At 47.7% G+C, this 13929-nt stretch overlaps 1 protein-coding gene across 17 annotated transcripts in view; it reads left to right on the forward strand.

Moving 5' to 3' along the window:
• The window catches only part of TPD52L2 (TPD52 like 2), a 45539-nt gene that overhangs the window by 17326 nt on the left and 14284 nt on the right, over positions 1 to 13929 (forward strand). For 4 of the 17 annotated variants that reach the window (XM_081011521.1, XM_081011533.1, XM_081011537.1 and 1 more), the window contains 4 exons: positions 3025 to 3191; positions 5503 to 5651; positions 6945 to 7004; positions 9920 to 9979. In XM_081011521.1, coding sequence (XP_080867647.1) covers positions 3025 to 3191; positions 5503 to 5651; positions 6945 to 7004; positions 9920 to 9979 — 436 coding nt within the window. Of the gene's footprint in view, positions 1 to 523; positions 596 to 3024; positions 3192 to 5502; positions 5652 to 6944; positions 7005 to 9919; positions 9980 to 13929 lie in introns of those variants that run through there. The other 13 variants (XM_081011532.1, XM_081011536.1, XM_081011525.1 and 10 more) reach the window with 5 other exon arrangements.

Raw genomic sequence — 13929 nt, forward strand, 5'->3', positions numbered from 1 at the left:
GTGTGCAGGCATGTTATGTGGGAGCCTTTTCAGTGGCGGCCCCATGATTTTGGTATACCCTTCCTGGTGCCAATAGCCTCCTCCCTTGCGAGCTTTTAAATGGGGATTGAGCATCTGTTTGTTTTTGGGGAGTGGCCTTTGAGAGCAGATGCTGGGGTTTCAGCTGGCTGGAGAGTTTGTAAGGTCATAGCTGGTGCTGGGGTTTTTCCTAGGCTGATAAGGGTGATTCTTGTAATTAACTATGTATTACTTTTAAGCTGGCAGGGAAGTTGTCTTAAGTTGCAGCTACCCTAAATATAGTCCACAGCTTTATTATTATTATTATTATTATATTTATTAAATAAAAATAAGACCACCTTGAAGTTGAGAACTAGGCCTGGATCTAAATCCAGTGCAGCAGGAATGTTTGCTTTTGAGGTGGGTTGGGTTAGGGTGCGCCACATGGAGAGTGAGTGGGAAGGGGATTATTAAGAAAGGAAGGTGTTTACATGCAAGAGTTGTTTCTGTGTAGGCCCAGCTGAGGGAAGAAGTTGGTGGATCAGAGAGCTTACATAGGTCTCCTCTCCTCTTTTAATCCCCACAACAAGCCTGTGAGGTAGGTCAAGTTCAGAGGCAACAGCTAACCCTAACCCAAACCCAAGCACACCCAGTGGGGGTTGAGGCGGAGTGAGGATTTGAACCATAGCTGTCAATGTTTCCCTTTTTTAAAGGGAAATTCCCTTATTCTCAATAGGATTCATTGCAAGAAAAGGGAAAAGTTGACAGCTATGATTTGAACCCTGGTTGGATGGGCATGATGGTTGAATTTAGGTGGGCAGGGCATATGGATTGCTGAGTGATCATGGGAGTCAGGAGACTCCAAATGTTAAGCTTGGTCTTTGATTCTGCACTACCCCTTACGCAGGGAGCCCTAAGGACTTGATCAGGGGGCTAGGTGGGGAGGACCTGTGGTGGAATTCCAGGAGGCTGAATGCAGAGCTCAAGAATCTGAGCTACCCACCATCCTTTTAAGTGGGTTAGCTTGAGATCAAAGAGTTATAGCTTTGAGCTTCAGTAGATTCCCTGCTTTCATTTTTCTTGAGAGGTTTGCCTTTGATGCTTACCAGCAAAGAATGAAAGCATACGGTCTGTGCGATTCTCCTCTGTTTTTCAAGCAGCTGCATTAATTTCTAACGTGCTTATGTAGGCTCTCGACTCCCGTCTGCTGTGAGCAGTAACACACAGTCGTGTGTGTAGTGATGCTTTGTTTGCTAAACTAACCTTTTGCCTGCTCCTTTGTGTCTTTGAAAGTGCAGCTGCTGTCTTATCTGCAGGGCTTTTGAGGGGTAAAGACAGCAAGAGTACTTCTTTTTATGCTGAAAAGTGGTCAGCTTGCAATTTCTAGAGCTGGGATGGGAGCCTGGGGCCCTAGACCCAAACTTCTCATCTGCCCCTTGCTGTCTGGAGCGGATCTGGAGGGCCCCAGCTCAGGTGCCCCACCCCTGCCCTAGAGGGTGTCATCACAATTGCTGAAGAGTAACGTAACTCGGGACATGGGTGGCGCTGTGGGTTAAACCACAGAGCCCAGGGCTTGCCGATCAAAAGGTCGGCGGTTCGAATCCCCACATCAGGGTGAGCTCCCGTTGCTCGGTCCCTGCTCCTGCCAACCTAGCATTTCGAAAGCACGTCAAAGTGCAAGTAGATAAATAGGTACCACTCCAGTGGGAAGGTAAACGGCGTTTCTGTGCGCTGCTCTGGTTCACCAGAAGCGGCTTAGTCATGCTGGCCACAGGACCCGGAAGCTGTACGCCGGCTCCCTCGGCCAGTAAAGCGAGATGAGCGCCGCAACCCCAGAGTCGGCCATGACTGGACCTAATGGTCAGGGGTCCCTTTACCTTAACGTAATTCAGCAGAATTGGAAAAACTCCTGAAGCTTGCCTTTGTGGGAAACGGTTAGGGCTTGTACAGCGAGGTCATATTGCATTAGCTTCATTTATTCATGTCTTGCACTTCCATCCCTCTAAGCAAGCAGCAAGGTGATTTATAGCCTTGCAGCAAAACGATGAGGTAAGCTCGGCGTAGAGATAGCAACTTAGGAAGCTTCTCCTCCATGAACTTTGGAACATAGTGTGGATTTCGGCTTTTCTGCCTCGTCTATATCACACTTCCTCTACCCTGCCCCAAGCTCATGTTCAGCAAGCAACTAGAGACCTTTCTGTTTACCCCACCCTTTTGGGCTCGGAGGAGCTCCTCTGCCAGTGACTGTCAGCATAATATCACTCCTGAGGCAGCAAGGCCACCAAATCCCTTGGCACACTTCCAATATAGATTACAAGAAGCAAGGCAACCCATTGTGGTCTTAATAGGCCCACCCCTTCGTTTTGCAGGGGGAATGAGAATAATAGGAGGATGTGTGCAGTATAGATGCGGTCTTCAGAATGCCAGTACTAGCGTTGGCTCCCTGTCAAGGGTATGGAAGGGCAAGGACTGTAGTTTATGGATCTGCCCTGAGCACAGAAGGTCCCAGGTTCAAATCCTGGCATCTCCAGGTAGGGCTGGCAGAGACCCCTTTCTGAAACTGGAGAGCTGCTGCCAGTCAGTGTAGACAATACTAAGGTAGATGGCCTTGATAATAAAAAGGCAAGTCCCTATGTATGCTCTGGCAAACCTGGGTTTGTCGCTGGGTTACTGTGTGAGGCAGCCTTGAGTTACCTGCTCTCCCTGCAAGGAGAATGACAAAATCGCTAGATTGCCATCCCCGAACGTGTCAGCTGGAGGGGAAGGGAAGAGGCCATGTCTCCAGGGACAGCAGACGGTGCACAGTTGTTGTTGTTGTGGATGCAGCTTGTGAGAAGCTGCTTCTCTGGAGCTCTTGATAATGCAAATATGCTTCTGTGGGTCTCTTGGGCAGGACCTGATTTAGAACAGTCTGTTCCTCTTTTCCCTCTTCTCCTTCGCCGTATAGAGGGGTGCCTGCAAGACTAACATGCTCTGCCTTTTAGCTGCTTATCCTTTCCCCCCTGGTTTGCTTCTTGTCCATGACAGATATCAACCTTAACTCTCCCAACAAAGGTCTGTTGTCGGATACTATGACAGATGTGCCTGTGGATAACACGAGTGCTGCCGCCACCGCTGCTCCTCCTGCAAGGGCCTCGGCCTACAATGGGCTCACAGAAGCGGAGGAAGAGGAGCTAAGGGCCGAGCTGGTCAAGGTAAAGGAGGCTGCCTTCACACTCTGCTTTTCTCCATGCTGTGCTCTGTTGCTGTGGTACAAGGGAGACCAGATAATTCTTCCTCTGTAGCTCTAAAGAGCTCAGACTTAGAAAGCTCACAGAACAGAATTTCTAAAGTGCCTGGTGTAACCTTGTAGTTCCCTCTTTTGTAGACATGTTCCTTCAGAGCAGTTTTTACTCAAACCTGGGTCTCCAGCTGTTGTTGGACTACAACTCCCATCATCCTTAGCTAGCACCAGTGGTCAGGGATAATGGAAGTTGTAGTCCAACAGCAGCTGGAGACCCAAGTTTGAGGAAACACTGCTTTAGAGTTTTAGATAATATTGTGGCATTTGAAGGCGCTATTATGTGAGCAGTCGCATTACCTGGGAATTCAAATATCCCTTTAGTACATTTTTGTCTTGCCCTTCCTCTGAGAAGCTGAGGGTGGCAGATGTGGTCTCCACAACGTTTATCCTCAGAACAACTCTGTGAGTTGTTAGGGTGACACACTAGCCCAAGATTACCCAGTGAGCTTCATGGCTATCTCTCTGGGGATGTAAAACTTTCCCCATTCCAGTTCCAACACTGCACTGTTCTTTGGCAGTAGGTCTTCTCTGTAATACTAGTCTTGCTCATGGTTTTCTAAAACTGGGGCATGGTTTTCTAAAACTGTTTTTCAAACCCTGCTCCTTAGGAATCCTGTGGTTGCTTAGTAAAGAAAGGTGGCTGAATACTTTCCTTTTTAAAAACCCTTTTCTTTGGCACATTCTAGGCGTGCACTTAGCTTCTGTGGGATAGTGTTAAAGTCTAGCATGCAGGGCTCTGGCCAGACCTAAGCTGAGATGGTATGTCCCGAAATGTGCCCAAGAACCTTTTGCAACACACACACAGTCCTCTGTAGATAAATGACCGTGGATTTCCTTGAGGACCGGAAGCAAATCACTGATATGTCAGGTCCACTGTTCACACATTGCAACACTTTGATATTTTCTCTTCCTCCTGATTGGGCTTCATACCACAAATTGGCCTGCATGTGAAACTTGACTGTGGAAACAGAGAGCTGTGTTCATACAAACACATCCATCAGGAATGTTGCTGTGTCAGGTCTCCCTTAAAGCTGATGTGCTGGGGAAACTCCCTAATCAATTATATTCTTTGTACAAGGGCTGATATCACTTCTATGCAGTCTACTTTTTTAAATCAGAAACTGCATGGTCTAAACTCACAAAAGTAAAATCACATGCCCATAATACTTAGGCAGTTAAGGAACAACCAATCTGTAGGAAGTGGCCCTGAGTTCTTCACTTGTGTACACAAAGAGTGTTTGCAGAATCAGATCAAGGTCCAGCTAGTACAGTGTTCTGGCAAGAATCCCAGAAACCATCAGCTGTTAGGCGGCCCACTGTGGCCTACTTTCTGGCCATTTCTGCTCCAGAACAGCGTTTCCCAAACTTGGGTATACAGCTGTTTTTGGACTACAAGTCCCATCTTCCCTAGCTAGCAGGACCAGTCGTCAGGGATGATGGGAATTGTAATTCCAAAACAGCCGAGACCCAAGTCAGGGGAATAGTGCTCTAGATAAATAATCTTCGGTCTTCTGGGGAGCTGCCTTTAGCCCGACCTACTTCTTAATTTTGTGAAGTATTTGTATGTTGGCAGCACCACTGCTGCCTCACACGTTACAACAGGCTACAACCCAGTTGTGGCCACTGTTGGGATACTGCCAGGGAGACAAAGTCCATCATGGCCCCCAAGCCGGCTGCCGGACGATCCATCGATCTCCCGTAGTCACGCAGTATCAACAATTAGTGACATGAGTTTCTAGAAAATATCTTGCCACATTCCAGAGCTCATGCACACTCTATCAGCAGATAATGCACAGCCAAAGTCGCACTCAGGAGAGCATTATTTACAAGTTTATTCAGCGTTGATCAGAACACAGAAAAACATGACTGCCTGCTTTAGTGTCTACGACACAGAGAGAGAAAACGAAAGCAATAGCAAACATAAACATCCTGTGAACAGGACATGCGCAGACTCTGACTCACAAAGCCTGCTCCCTTTTAAGGTGGAACGGAAATATCCTAACAGCCACAGCCCACTATTTGCAGAACAAAGCTTAAGCTGTTTAGTGCAATAAGCAGTTATGTTGATTAATACGTTTAAAATGCTTTGTGGTCCATGTCTTGCTTGCCTCTTCTCTTGGAGGCCAGGACGTCACGGCTCACCTTCCATGCTGAATCGTTAGGTACCTGCTCCTGCAACACTCGGGTCTCTAACCCAGATACCTCTCCTCTTTTTCTTGCAGGTGGAAGAGGAGATAGGCACCCTGCGCCAGGTATTGGCTGCCAAAGAGAGACACTGCGGGGAGCTGAAGAGAAAGCTGGGCCTGACCCCCTTGGATGGCCTGAAGCAAAACCTCTCAAAGAGCTGGCATGATGTCCAGGTCTCCACTGCGTAGGTGTTGCCTAGGGTGATTTTTCCACCATAACCTGCAGAATTAGACATGGTGTTCTATTGGGGCTTGAGCCAACAGAAAAGAGAAGTCCTATCTTTGAGCTTTTATCCTTTGAGATCCTGAGGCAGTAAATCTTCCTTTCCCATAGCAGTGGGGGACCTCTGGTCTAGGAGACTTATCCCCAAACCACAGCCACAACCGATAACACACGTGACAGGGCTGCCAGTGCGCAGCCCTAAAGTGCTCCCAGTTGTGTATTGGCAAGCGAGGCTTGCTATCACCACCGATCAGTGGGGCAAGCCAGCTGGGATTGGCTGCTTGGAGGGGTTGGCAAAGAGCCGTGGTGCTCTTTGTAATCTCCTTGCTCCTGCCCAAGAGTTCTTTGAAGGACTGAGCACCAGCTGATCGGCAGCGCTCCAAAGCACCACGCAGGGCTCCTTGCGTGACCTGCCCAGCGCTCTGAAGCTGCAACAGTTGTTGGAACGTCAAAGCGTCCCCTCACCTGACCCCATGCCCACCTCTCAGATCTGACCCATGAAGGGTAGGGGAGATAAGGATCTGGCTCCCAGGAGTCAGAACCACTTCTTCACACTTGCTTTACAGGGAAGGAGACTTGAAGGATGCCTACATGGAGCTCCCATTGCCAGTTATGTCATATAGAGGGTGCCTGCTAGGCCACTGAGCACCCAGCTTATTTGTGATGGCTGTGGAATCAGAATTGAAGACTTGGAAGGGACCCTGAGGGTCATCCAGTCCAACCCCCTGCAATGCAGGAATATGCAGCTGCCCCATACGGGGATCGAACCTGCAACCTTGGCGTTATCAGCACCACACTCTAACCAACTGAGCTATCTAGGCTTGGTGCTTCTTTGGATCACAGTCTGGGCTTCTAATTGCCTTGTTGACTTAAGTCAAAACCCTCCTTGCCAAGATCTCTGCTTGCCTGAGCAACAGCTGTAGCTGCTTTGCAGTGCACACCCCAATCCGTTCATGCCATGCAACACCTTTAATTTAATTTTATAATTCCAAATCACAATCTCTTCCCAAAGGCATCTGAGGAACTGTATGCATGTATCAAAGCTACAAATACACTCTAGCTCCCCATCCCAGGATGCTGTGAATTTCGCACGCTGCTTCATTTTTTCTCTGACAGGAGTGTTGCCAAGACCCATCTCTCAGGCTGGGTCAATATTTCATCACCTGCCTCTTGGATGTTGGGTTTTCTCCTCTCTTGAAACTATTTTGACCCCAGCTTTCAAAAGTGTGATTGACCCCCAGGTTTTTGTTTCTAGTTATATGAAAACCTCTGAGAAACTTGGAGAGTGGAATGAGAAACTGACCCGATCGGACCTGTGAGTTCCTCTCCCGCCTTACAAGCACCAACTCCCTCTTCCTTGCTCTTTTCCTCTGACTCATTCTACCCCTTCACTTTGGTCCCAGAGGAAGCTGGCTGTGTGCTTGGGATGTTGGAGGAGCAACTTCTGGGCCTTTCGCTTATTAACGTCAAAACTCCATTCTTTTGCCCATAAACATTTTTTGTCCCCGTTCAAGATTAAGCTCATCTTGCTGGCTTCTATGACATTTCCTTGCATAGAGAAAGGAAAATTCCAATCAGTTACCAGGCCACATTGAAACATTGCAGAAGTCCAGCTGGGAATTGGCTACGTTAATTTAGCATCACTCCTGTACATGGCAAAAGGGAGGTTTTACCATTTCAGATTCTGATGCTCACATGCAGACCATGGACAAAGGAGAGTGGGAAATGTGAAGGCTGGGTGTTAGCAAATGCAGTTTCGTAACTTTTGGTTTTAGCTTTCGGCTGGAACCATCGGGTGGTATAAGTTTTATGCAGAGTAGGCTCGTTAAAATTAATGACTAAGTAAGGTGGCGCTGTGGGTTAAATCACAGAGCCTCTTGAGATTGCCAATCGGAAGGTGGGCGGTCTGAATCCCCGCGACGGGGTGAGCTCCCGTTGCTCGGTCCATGCTCCTGCCAACCTAGCAGTTCGAAAGCACAAAGTGCAAGTTGATAAATAGGTACCGCTCCGGCCGGAAGGTAAACGGCGTTTCTGTGCGCTGCTCTGGTTCGCCGAAGCAGCTTAGTCATGCTGGCCACATGACCCAGAGGCTGTATGCTGGCTCCCTCGGCCAATAAAGCGAGATGAGCGCCGCAACCCCAGAGGAGTCCTCGACTGGACCTAATGGTCAGGGGTCCCATTACCTTTAAGGTATATTAATTTCAGTGACTATACTCTGAAATAAACTTTGTTGAATACCTCTCTGTTCCATGGCTACAAAGTGCTGTTGAAAGGTGGAGATCAGCAGTGGGAAAGGATGCTCAACTCTTGCCCGTTGCTTTCCCCCTGCAAACACTTGCGGGCAGCAAAGAAGGGTTCTTCACCCTGGCTCCCTACTTCTTCACTGGGGACCTCTTCTTCTGGAGGCTGCTTTGCAAAGGAGAAATGGTGCCTTGGGTTTCACTATGTGAGGTGGCCACAGAAGGCATTGTTCCTTCATTTGGGGGGGGGGGTGAGAGAGGTGACGGCAGTAGCAGCATCTTGCCCTTCCAGGTGCAAGAGGCAGCAAAGGAGGATGGATGGGACCGTGCGAGACCTTCAAGCTGATAGACCTGCAGTGTTGCTCTGTGCATCTCTGCTCAAAGGTCCCACCGAGTTCAGTGCTGCTCACTGCTGAGGAAGCACGCCTAAAAATGTATTCAGGGTTTAGTTCTAGGCCAGGACGGAGCAACTTTGGACATGGCTGTGTTGCAGCCTCCTGGCTGGCTTGAGATTTGGGCCGAGGCTGCCTGATGTGGTGTTGCTGAGGTGTGGGAGGGAGCTGTGTCCATATGGTCAACTGCGTGCATGCCTGTATATGTAGGTCTGCATGCTGGCACATGACCACCCTTGCCTGAATTAACGTATGAGAATCTCTCCCCTCCCCGTGCCTAGTGCAGAAATCCAAATAAGCTGGTGGAGTTGGGACAGGGCACTCTTTCGCTCCTTGGACAGCCCCTTTGAGCGAAAGTCAGGGTAGTAGTGATTCTTTCAGGCTTACTTACTTTACAAGCCTGACGATTCAGCGTAAAGCTGGCAGCCTGGCCCACTAGAACTCTTTTTGACCCAAATTATTTGTCTCGGCTTGTATTTTTCTTTATATTTGGGACTGGACTAGGTAGTTATAGCCAGCCAGCTAACTATTAAACAGGCACTTTCCTCCCCAGCGCAGAAAAAAAATACAAAAAGCCAAATCTTAATTTTATTTCACTTATACACTGCTTGATTGTAAAACGCCCCCTCCCCGCAAGAAAAAACCTCAAAGCGGTTTCTGAAGACTGGGTGTTAATAGGCTGCTATAGCACTTGTATTTATAGAATCCTGGGCTTAGTGTGACCTTGTTTTAAGACGCTCAATTATGTCTTCACTCTTTATTTCCCCACATGCTACAGTGCATCTAACTGCAAATGGTAGCCCAAGCCATAGGCAACAGTGAGACACATTCTCTCCCCCCCCCCCCCCCAAAATCTAGCCTTTCAGATTGATGTTTCCGCAGGGGAGGCATAGAAATAAATGTTTGAAATGGCAGTTTAAAACCTGCCTTCCACCACTCTCTGCACTGCAGCAGCCTTGCAGCCTTTTAAATTTAATTGCACTTTAAAACAAAGCACCTGGCAAATGTTAAGTCGCGTAAAGGTATGTGTGGCAATTTCTTTGAGACGCAGCTGCCTCAACCAAACCATAGTGGGAGAGGGAGAGGCTGGTTAAAGTAGCCTTGGGGTCGCTGGCGTGTCTGCCTTTGCCAAATGAAGGAAGAAGAACGGTTGCTGTTTTGATGCACCTCCCTGAACACCCAGCGTAAACTCTTGTGCTTGAATCCTGCCTTGCTGGTTTCCCATTAGGGCATCTGGCTGCCCACTGTGAGGACAGGATTCTGGATTAGGTGAGCCGTGGGCCTGATCCTGCAGGGATGGGCTCTGTTTTAATCTAACAGCAGCAAAGTAGGACTGCTAAGTCTAGGGTGCCTCCGCCCTCCGCAAGCATGAAAAGGAAGGAGCTATAACATCTGAACATTTTATTTATTTAAGACTGCGTGTCTTCGATGGTTCGCCCCGAGAACAGGAAGGAATCTGACCTCGAAATAACACAAACTAGGGAGGAATAAATACAAAAGCTTGAAGGAATAGTGATGACTTTGTTACAGCCCTTGTGGTTTGGAGTGCTGTGGAAGAAAGGTTTTGGCCCCTTCTCTAACTTCCGTTGTATTTATAGATATGTTTCGGCCAGCAGCACCCTGGAGGACTGGAATGAGAAATTAACCCAATCAGAAGCGTGAGTGTCTTAACCTTCAGCCTAAAGCACGTTCCCTTATTCCAATAGCATCCTGCAACTAACAGTTCCTTCCCTGCACTAACTGCCTTCCTGCTTGGTCTCCATTCTCTAAACGCCGATTGTTTTGCTGACTAATTAGGGATAGTGGGAGAAGGATGACTTAGACTCTGCAGCTTACTGCGTGGCAGCTTTCTCTATGATCCCATGAACTTATCTGTGATATCCTTGCCACCCTGACATTTGCCCATTGCTCTTTGGCAGTAAACACCTTCGCCTGCTTCTGTGCTTCTTTTGGATAGGCCTTGTTCAGGTTAATGCGCAGCTTAAGCTTGCAAATGATTATTGCTTGTGGACTGCGGTTCTGTGGGAGTGCAAAATGTAATCCAGAATGTAATAGTGGGACCAGAATCCTGAGGTTCTCTTCTTTTAATTAATTTTTCTAAATGCATGAATTCTAGCCCTTAGGGGTGTAAAAAAAAGTTTGAAAGTATGTGGGCAGCGTTTCTGAAATTTCAGCAGCCAGAGAACTTCAGTGACTGTACTCCACCCATGACTAGCAAAGCAGAATAAATCCTGCAAACAAGGAAAAAGAACCCACAGTATACTGCAAAGATAGAAATGGTTGCAAATGGCATAGTTTTGCAAGTTGTAGAATGCATTTTTTCTTGGTGCAGAATTTAGATGGTAAGGGAATGGAGTTTTGTTTTTTTTAACAGTTTTTGTATTCAGTACGCTCACAGGGCCTTGCAGTGAACCCGACCAAGCACACTAATGGTCCTGTGTGCAGCATTACTGCATATAAATTAAAGCGAGCTTAAGACAGGTGCATTTTGTAACCCTTAGATGGGGGTTCTGGAGAACTGTAGGTTCCCAATCCTAGTTTCAACAGGAGGGCAGTGCAACAATTTCCTTTGGTTCACCTTATGTCTAGGAAACCTCTGGTTATAGTCCTTATATGATCTTACCGTAATCAGCATATTTCTTCTGATGTCCCCAGGAGCCACTTTTTAAGGAAATTAGAGCCAGCTTCCATAATTCCTAACTGCAAGCATGTGTGTGTCTCTCCCCATTGAGTATCCCCATTGAAATAAATGGAAGTAATAGAAGAACCCTGTAACTCTGATTGCTTCCCGTTCAATTCAATGGAGCTGATGAGGGAGGAAGAGTCCCTGTTGACTTGAATTCAGAGAAGCTGAGGCTGGAATGGAATGCATTTCTGCTTGCACACATGTGAGGGGTGGGTGGGTTACTGATTTCCAGTCCTGCTGCAGCACTTCATTCATTGAATGCCACTCTGAAGGATCTCCCAGTCCTCTGGAGTGGCTTTATAGGAAGGATAGGACTGCATCAGAAATAAGGAACTGGGAAAGGCCTATCCTGCGAGAAGCTCCTTTGGATTTACAGTTGTACCTCAGAAGTCAAACGCCTTGTGACTTGAATGTTTTGGCTCCCAAACGCCACAAACCCAGAAGTGAGTGTTCCAGTTTGCAAACGTTATTTGGAACCCGAACGTCCAACGTGGCGTCCGATTGGCTTAAGGAGCTTCCTGCAGCCAATCAGAAGCCATGCCTTGGTTTCTGAACGTTTTGGAAGTCGAATGGACTTCTGGAATGGATTCCGTTCGACTTCAGAGGTACGACTGTATAGTACTTGGCCTTAGTGACTTGTTTGTGGAGCTTGACCCTTCCTCTCCCCTCCCCACAACACTTGTCTGCTTTTGGAGTATTTTATTGTTTAACTCATTGCCTCTCAGTGCTACCTGCCCTTTTTCCCTGTTAAATTTAGGCTGATTAGGGGGAAACTCTGAGAGAGGAACTTGACCTTCATTAAACTGAGATTCAGTGCTACCTGCTTTCTCCCACGAAAGTGCATTGACATATCCCGGCAGTTGCTTTGAGTTAACAGAAAACTTTGGTGGGGTTTAATCAGAGTTTGTCCTGAGTTTAATCTGAGTGGAAACCCCCTAGCAAAGCAGGAAGTTTTGCAAACTTCAGCTTCCTGAAAACTTCAGCAGGAAGTCAACTTTGGTGGAAAGTTTCCGGAGTTGAATTTTTAAACACCTCTAGTCATGCTATAAGGACGAGGACGGCGCTGTGGTCTAAACCACTGAGCCTCTTGGGCTTGCCGATCAGAAGGTCGGCAGTTCAAATCCCCGCAATGGGGTGAGCTCCCGTTGCTCAGTCCCTGCTGCCGCCGCCAACCTAGCAGTTTGAAAGCGCGCCAGAAGTGCAAGTAGATAAATAGGTACCACAGCAACGGGAAGGTAAACAGTGTTTCCGTGCACTGCTCTGGTTCGCCAGAAGCGGCTTAGTCATGCTGGCCACATGACCTGGAAAAACTGTCTGCGGACAAACACCAGCTCCCTCGGCCTGTAAAGCGAGATGAGTGCCACAACCCCAGAGTCATTTGTGACTGGACTTAATTGTCAGGGGTCCTTAACCTTTTACCTTTTTCCAGTCGTGCTGTGCTAGCCTTCCTTTTCAGGCTTTAGTTAAGTACCAATGCTTCACTGAATTTGGTGACAAATGACTAGGGGGTGGAGGTCTGCACCAGCCTTCCCCAACCCAGTGCCCTCCAGATGTTTCATACTGTAGCTTCCATCAGCCCCAACTAGCACAGATCTGAGGCTGAAGAGATCTTTGGTTCAAAATATTTGGAAGGCATTGGCTTGTGGAAGACTGTGTATTAGGGTATTGCAAAGCAAATATCTCTTCCCTATATTTCTAGGAAACTTCAGCTTCTGCTAAGACAGCTGGGGCTGCAGAAAGGCAGGATGGGTTTTTGGGAGGCCTCAGCTGAATAAGCAATATTATTCCAGAGCGGTACGAGCAAATACACAAGCTTTCTTGTCAGCACAGGAAGCAAAATGTGGCTTCTGGGACACATAGGCTAGAAGCGGATTTTGTACAGTGCTTAAGGACCTTCTGTGTTGCATGTCTGAGCCAGAGAGAGAGAGTGTGTGTTTGAAATAGTGCTGGGGCTTAGGGTTAGCGTTAAAAAAACCCTAATGTTTGAGTGATACAGAGACCAGATGCTGCTGGCCTACCCCTTCAGATGATTATACCCCATGTTTTGGGGGACAAATGGTTAGGAACTTGCTGGACTGTAATCAGGGGGTGCTTTTGGTGTCAGGATGAAGAATAGGTACAGCTACACGACAGCTGGTCTTGCTAAGTCGTCCCCAGCCGACCCTTGCAGTATCTTAACAACTAATGCAGGGCAGGAGAATGCTGAAGAAGACAAATGCCATTCACGTTCCCTTTTAAACAACTGAGGACCAACACCTGGGATAGCTGCAGCCATGTTTAATGAAGCTGCCAATGCTTTAAACAAGGAAGCAAGTAAAGTGGCCTGGTTGCTAGATTGTGGGCTCCAGTTCAGCATGTTACCAAGATTCTGTCCCTGAACAGATGGGATTTTTTTTCACATTTAAGCTGAACCTCCACATTGTTCCTGTTCTGGATGTCCATTGCTTCAATGGATACAGTTGGCTTTAATTGAAAAGGACCTTCAAGTTCCATTAATAAGGTGCAACTCAAAAGATGCATGCTGAATTTGTAGTACAGATCTTACCCATTTGGCTCCCCTGCAGAGAAGGTTCTGCCTCTGTTAATGCCCTTACAGTGGTACCTCTGGTTGCGAACGGGATCCGTTCCGGAGGCCCGTTCACAACATGAAAAGAGTGCAACCCGCAGCGGCATGTCTACGCACGTACGTGTTGCGATTTGCCGCTTCTGCGCATGCGCGTGACGTCATTTTGCTCTTCTGCGCATGCGCGAGCGGCGAAACCCGGAAGTAACCCTTTCTGGTACTTCCGGGTCGCCATGGGACGTAACCTGAAAAAACGTAACATGAAGCGAATGTAACATGAGGTATGACTGTATTCTGCACAGACAGCACACCTTGCCTAGATTGACAGATGGAAGAAGTTTAATATCTGCAGGGCAGTG

This window comes from Podarcis pityusensis, assembly GCF_964106645.2.
Source record: "Podarcis pityusensis genome assembly, chromosome: 6".
NCBI classification, from domain to species: domain Eukaryota; kingdom Metazoa; phylum Chordata; class Lepidosauria; order Squamata; family Lacertidae; genus Podarcis; species Podarcis pityusensis.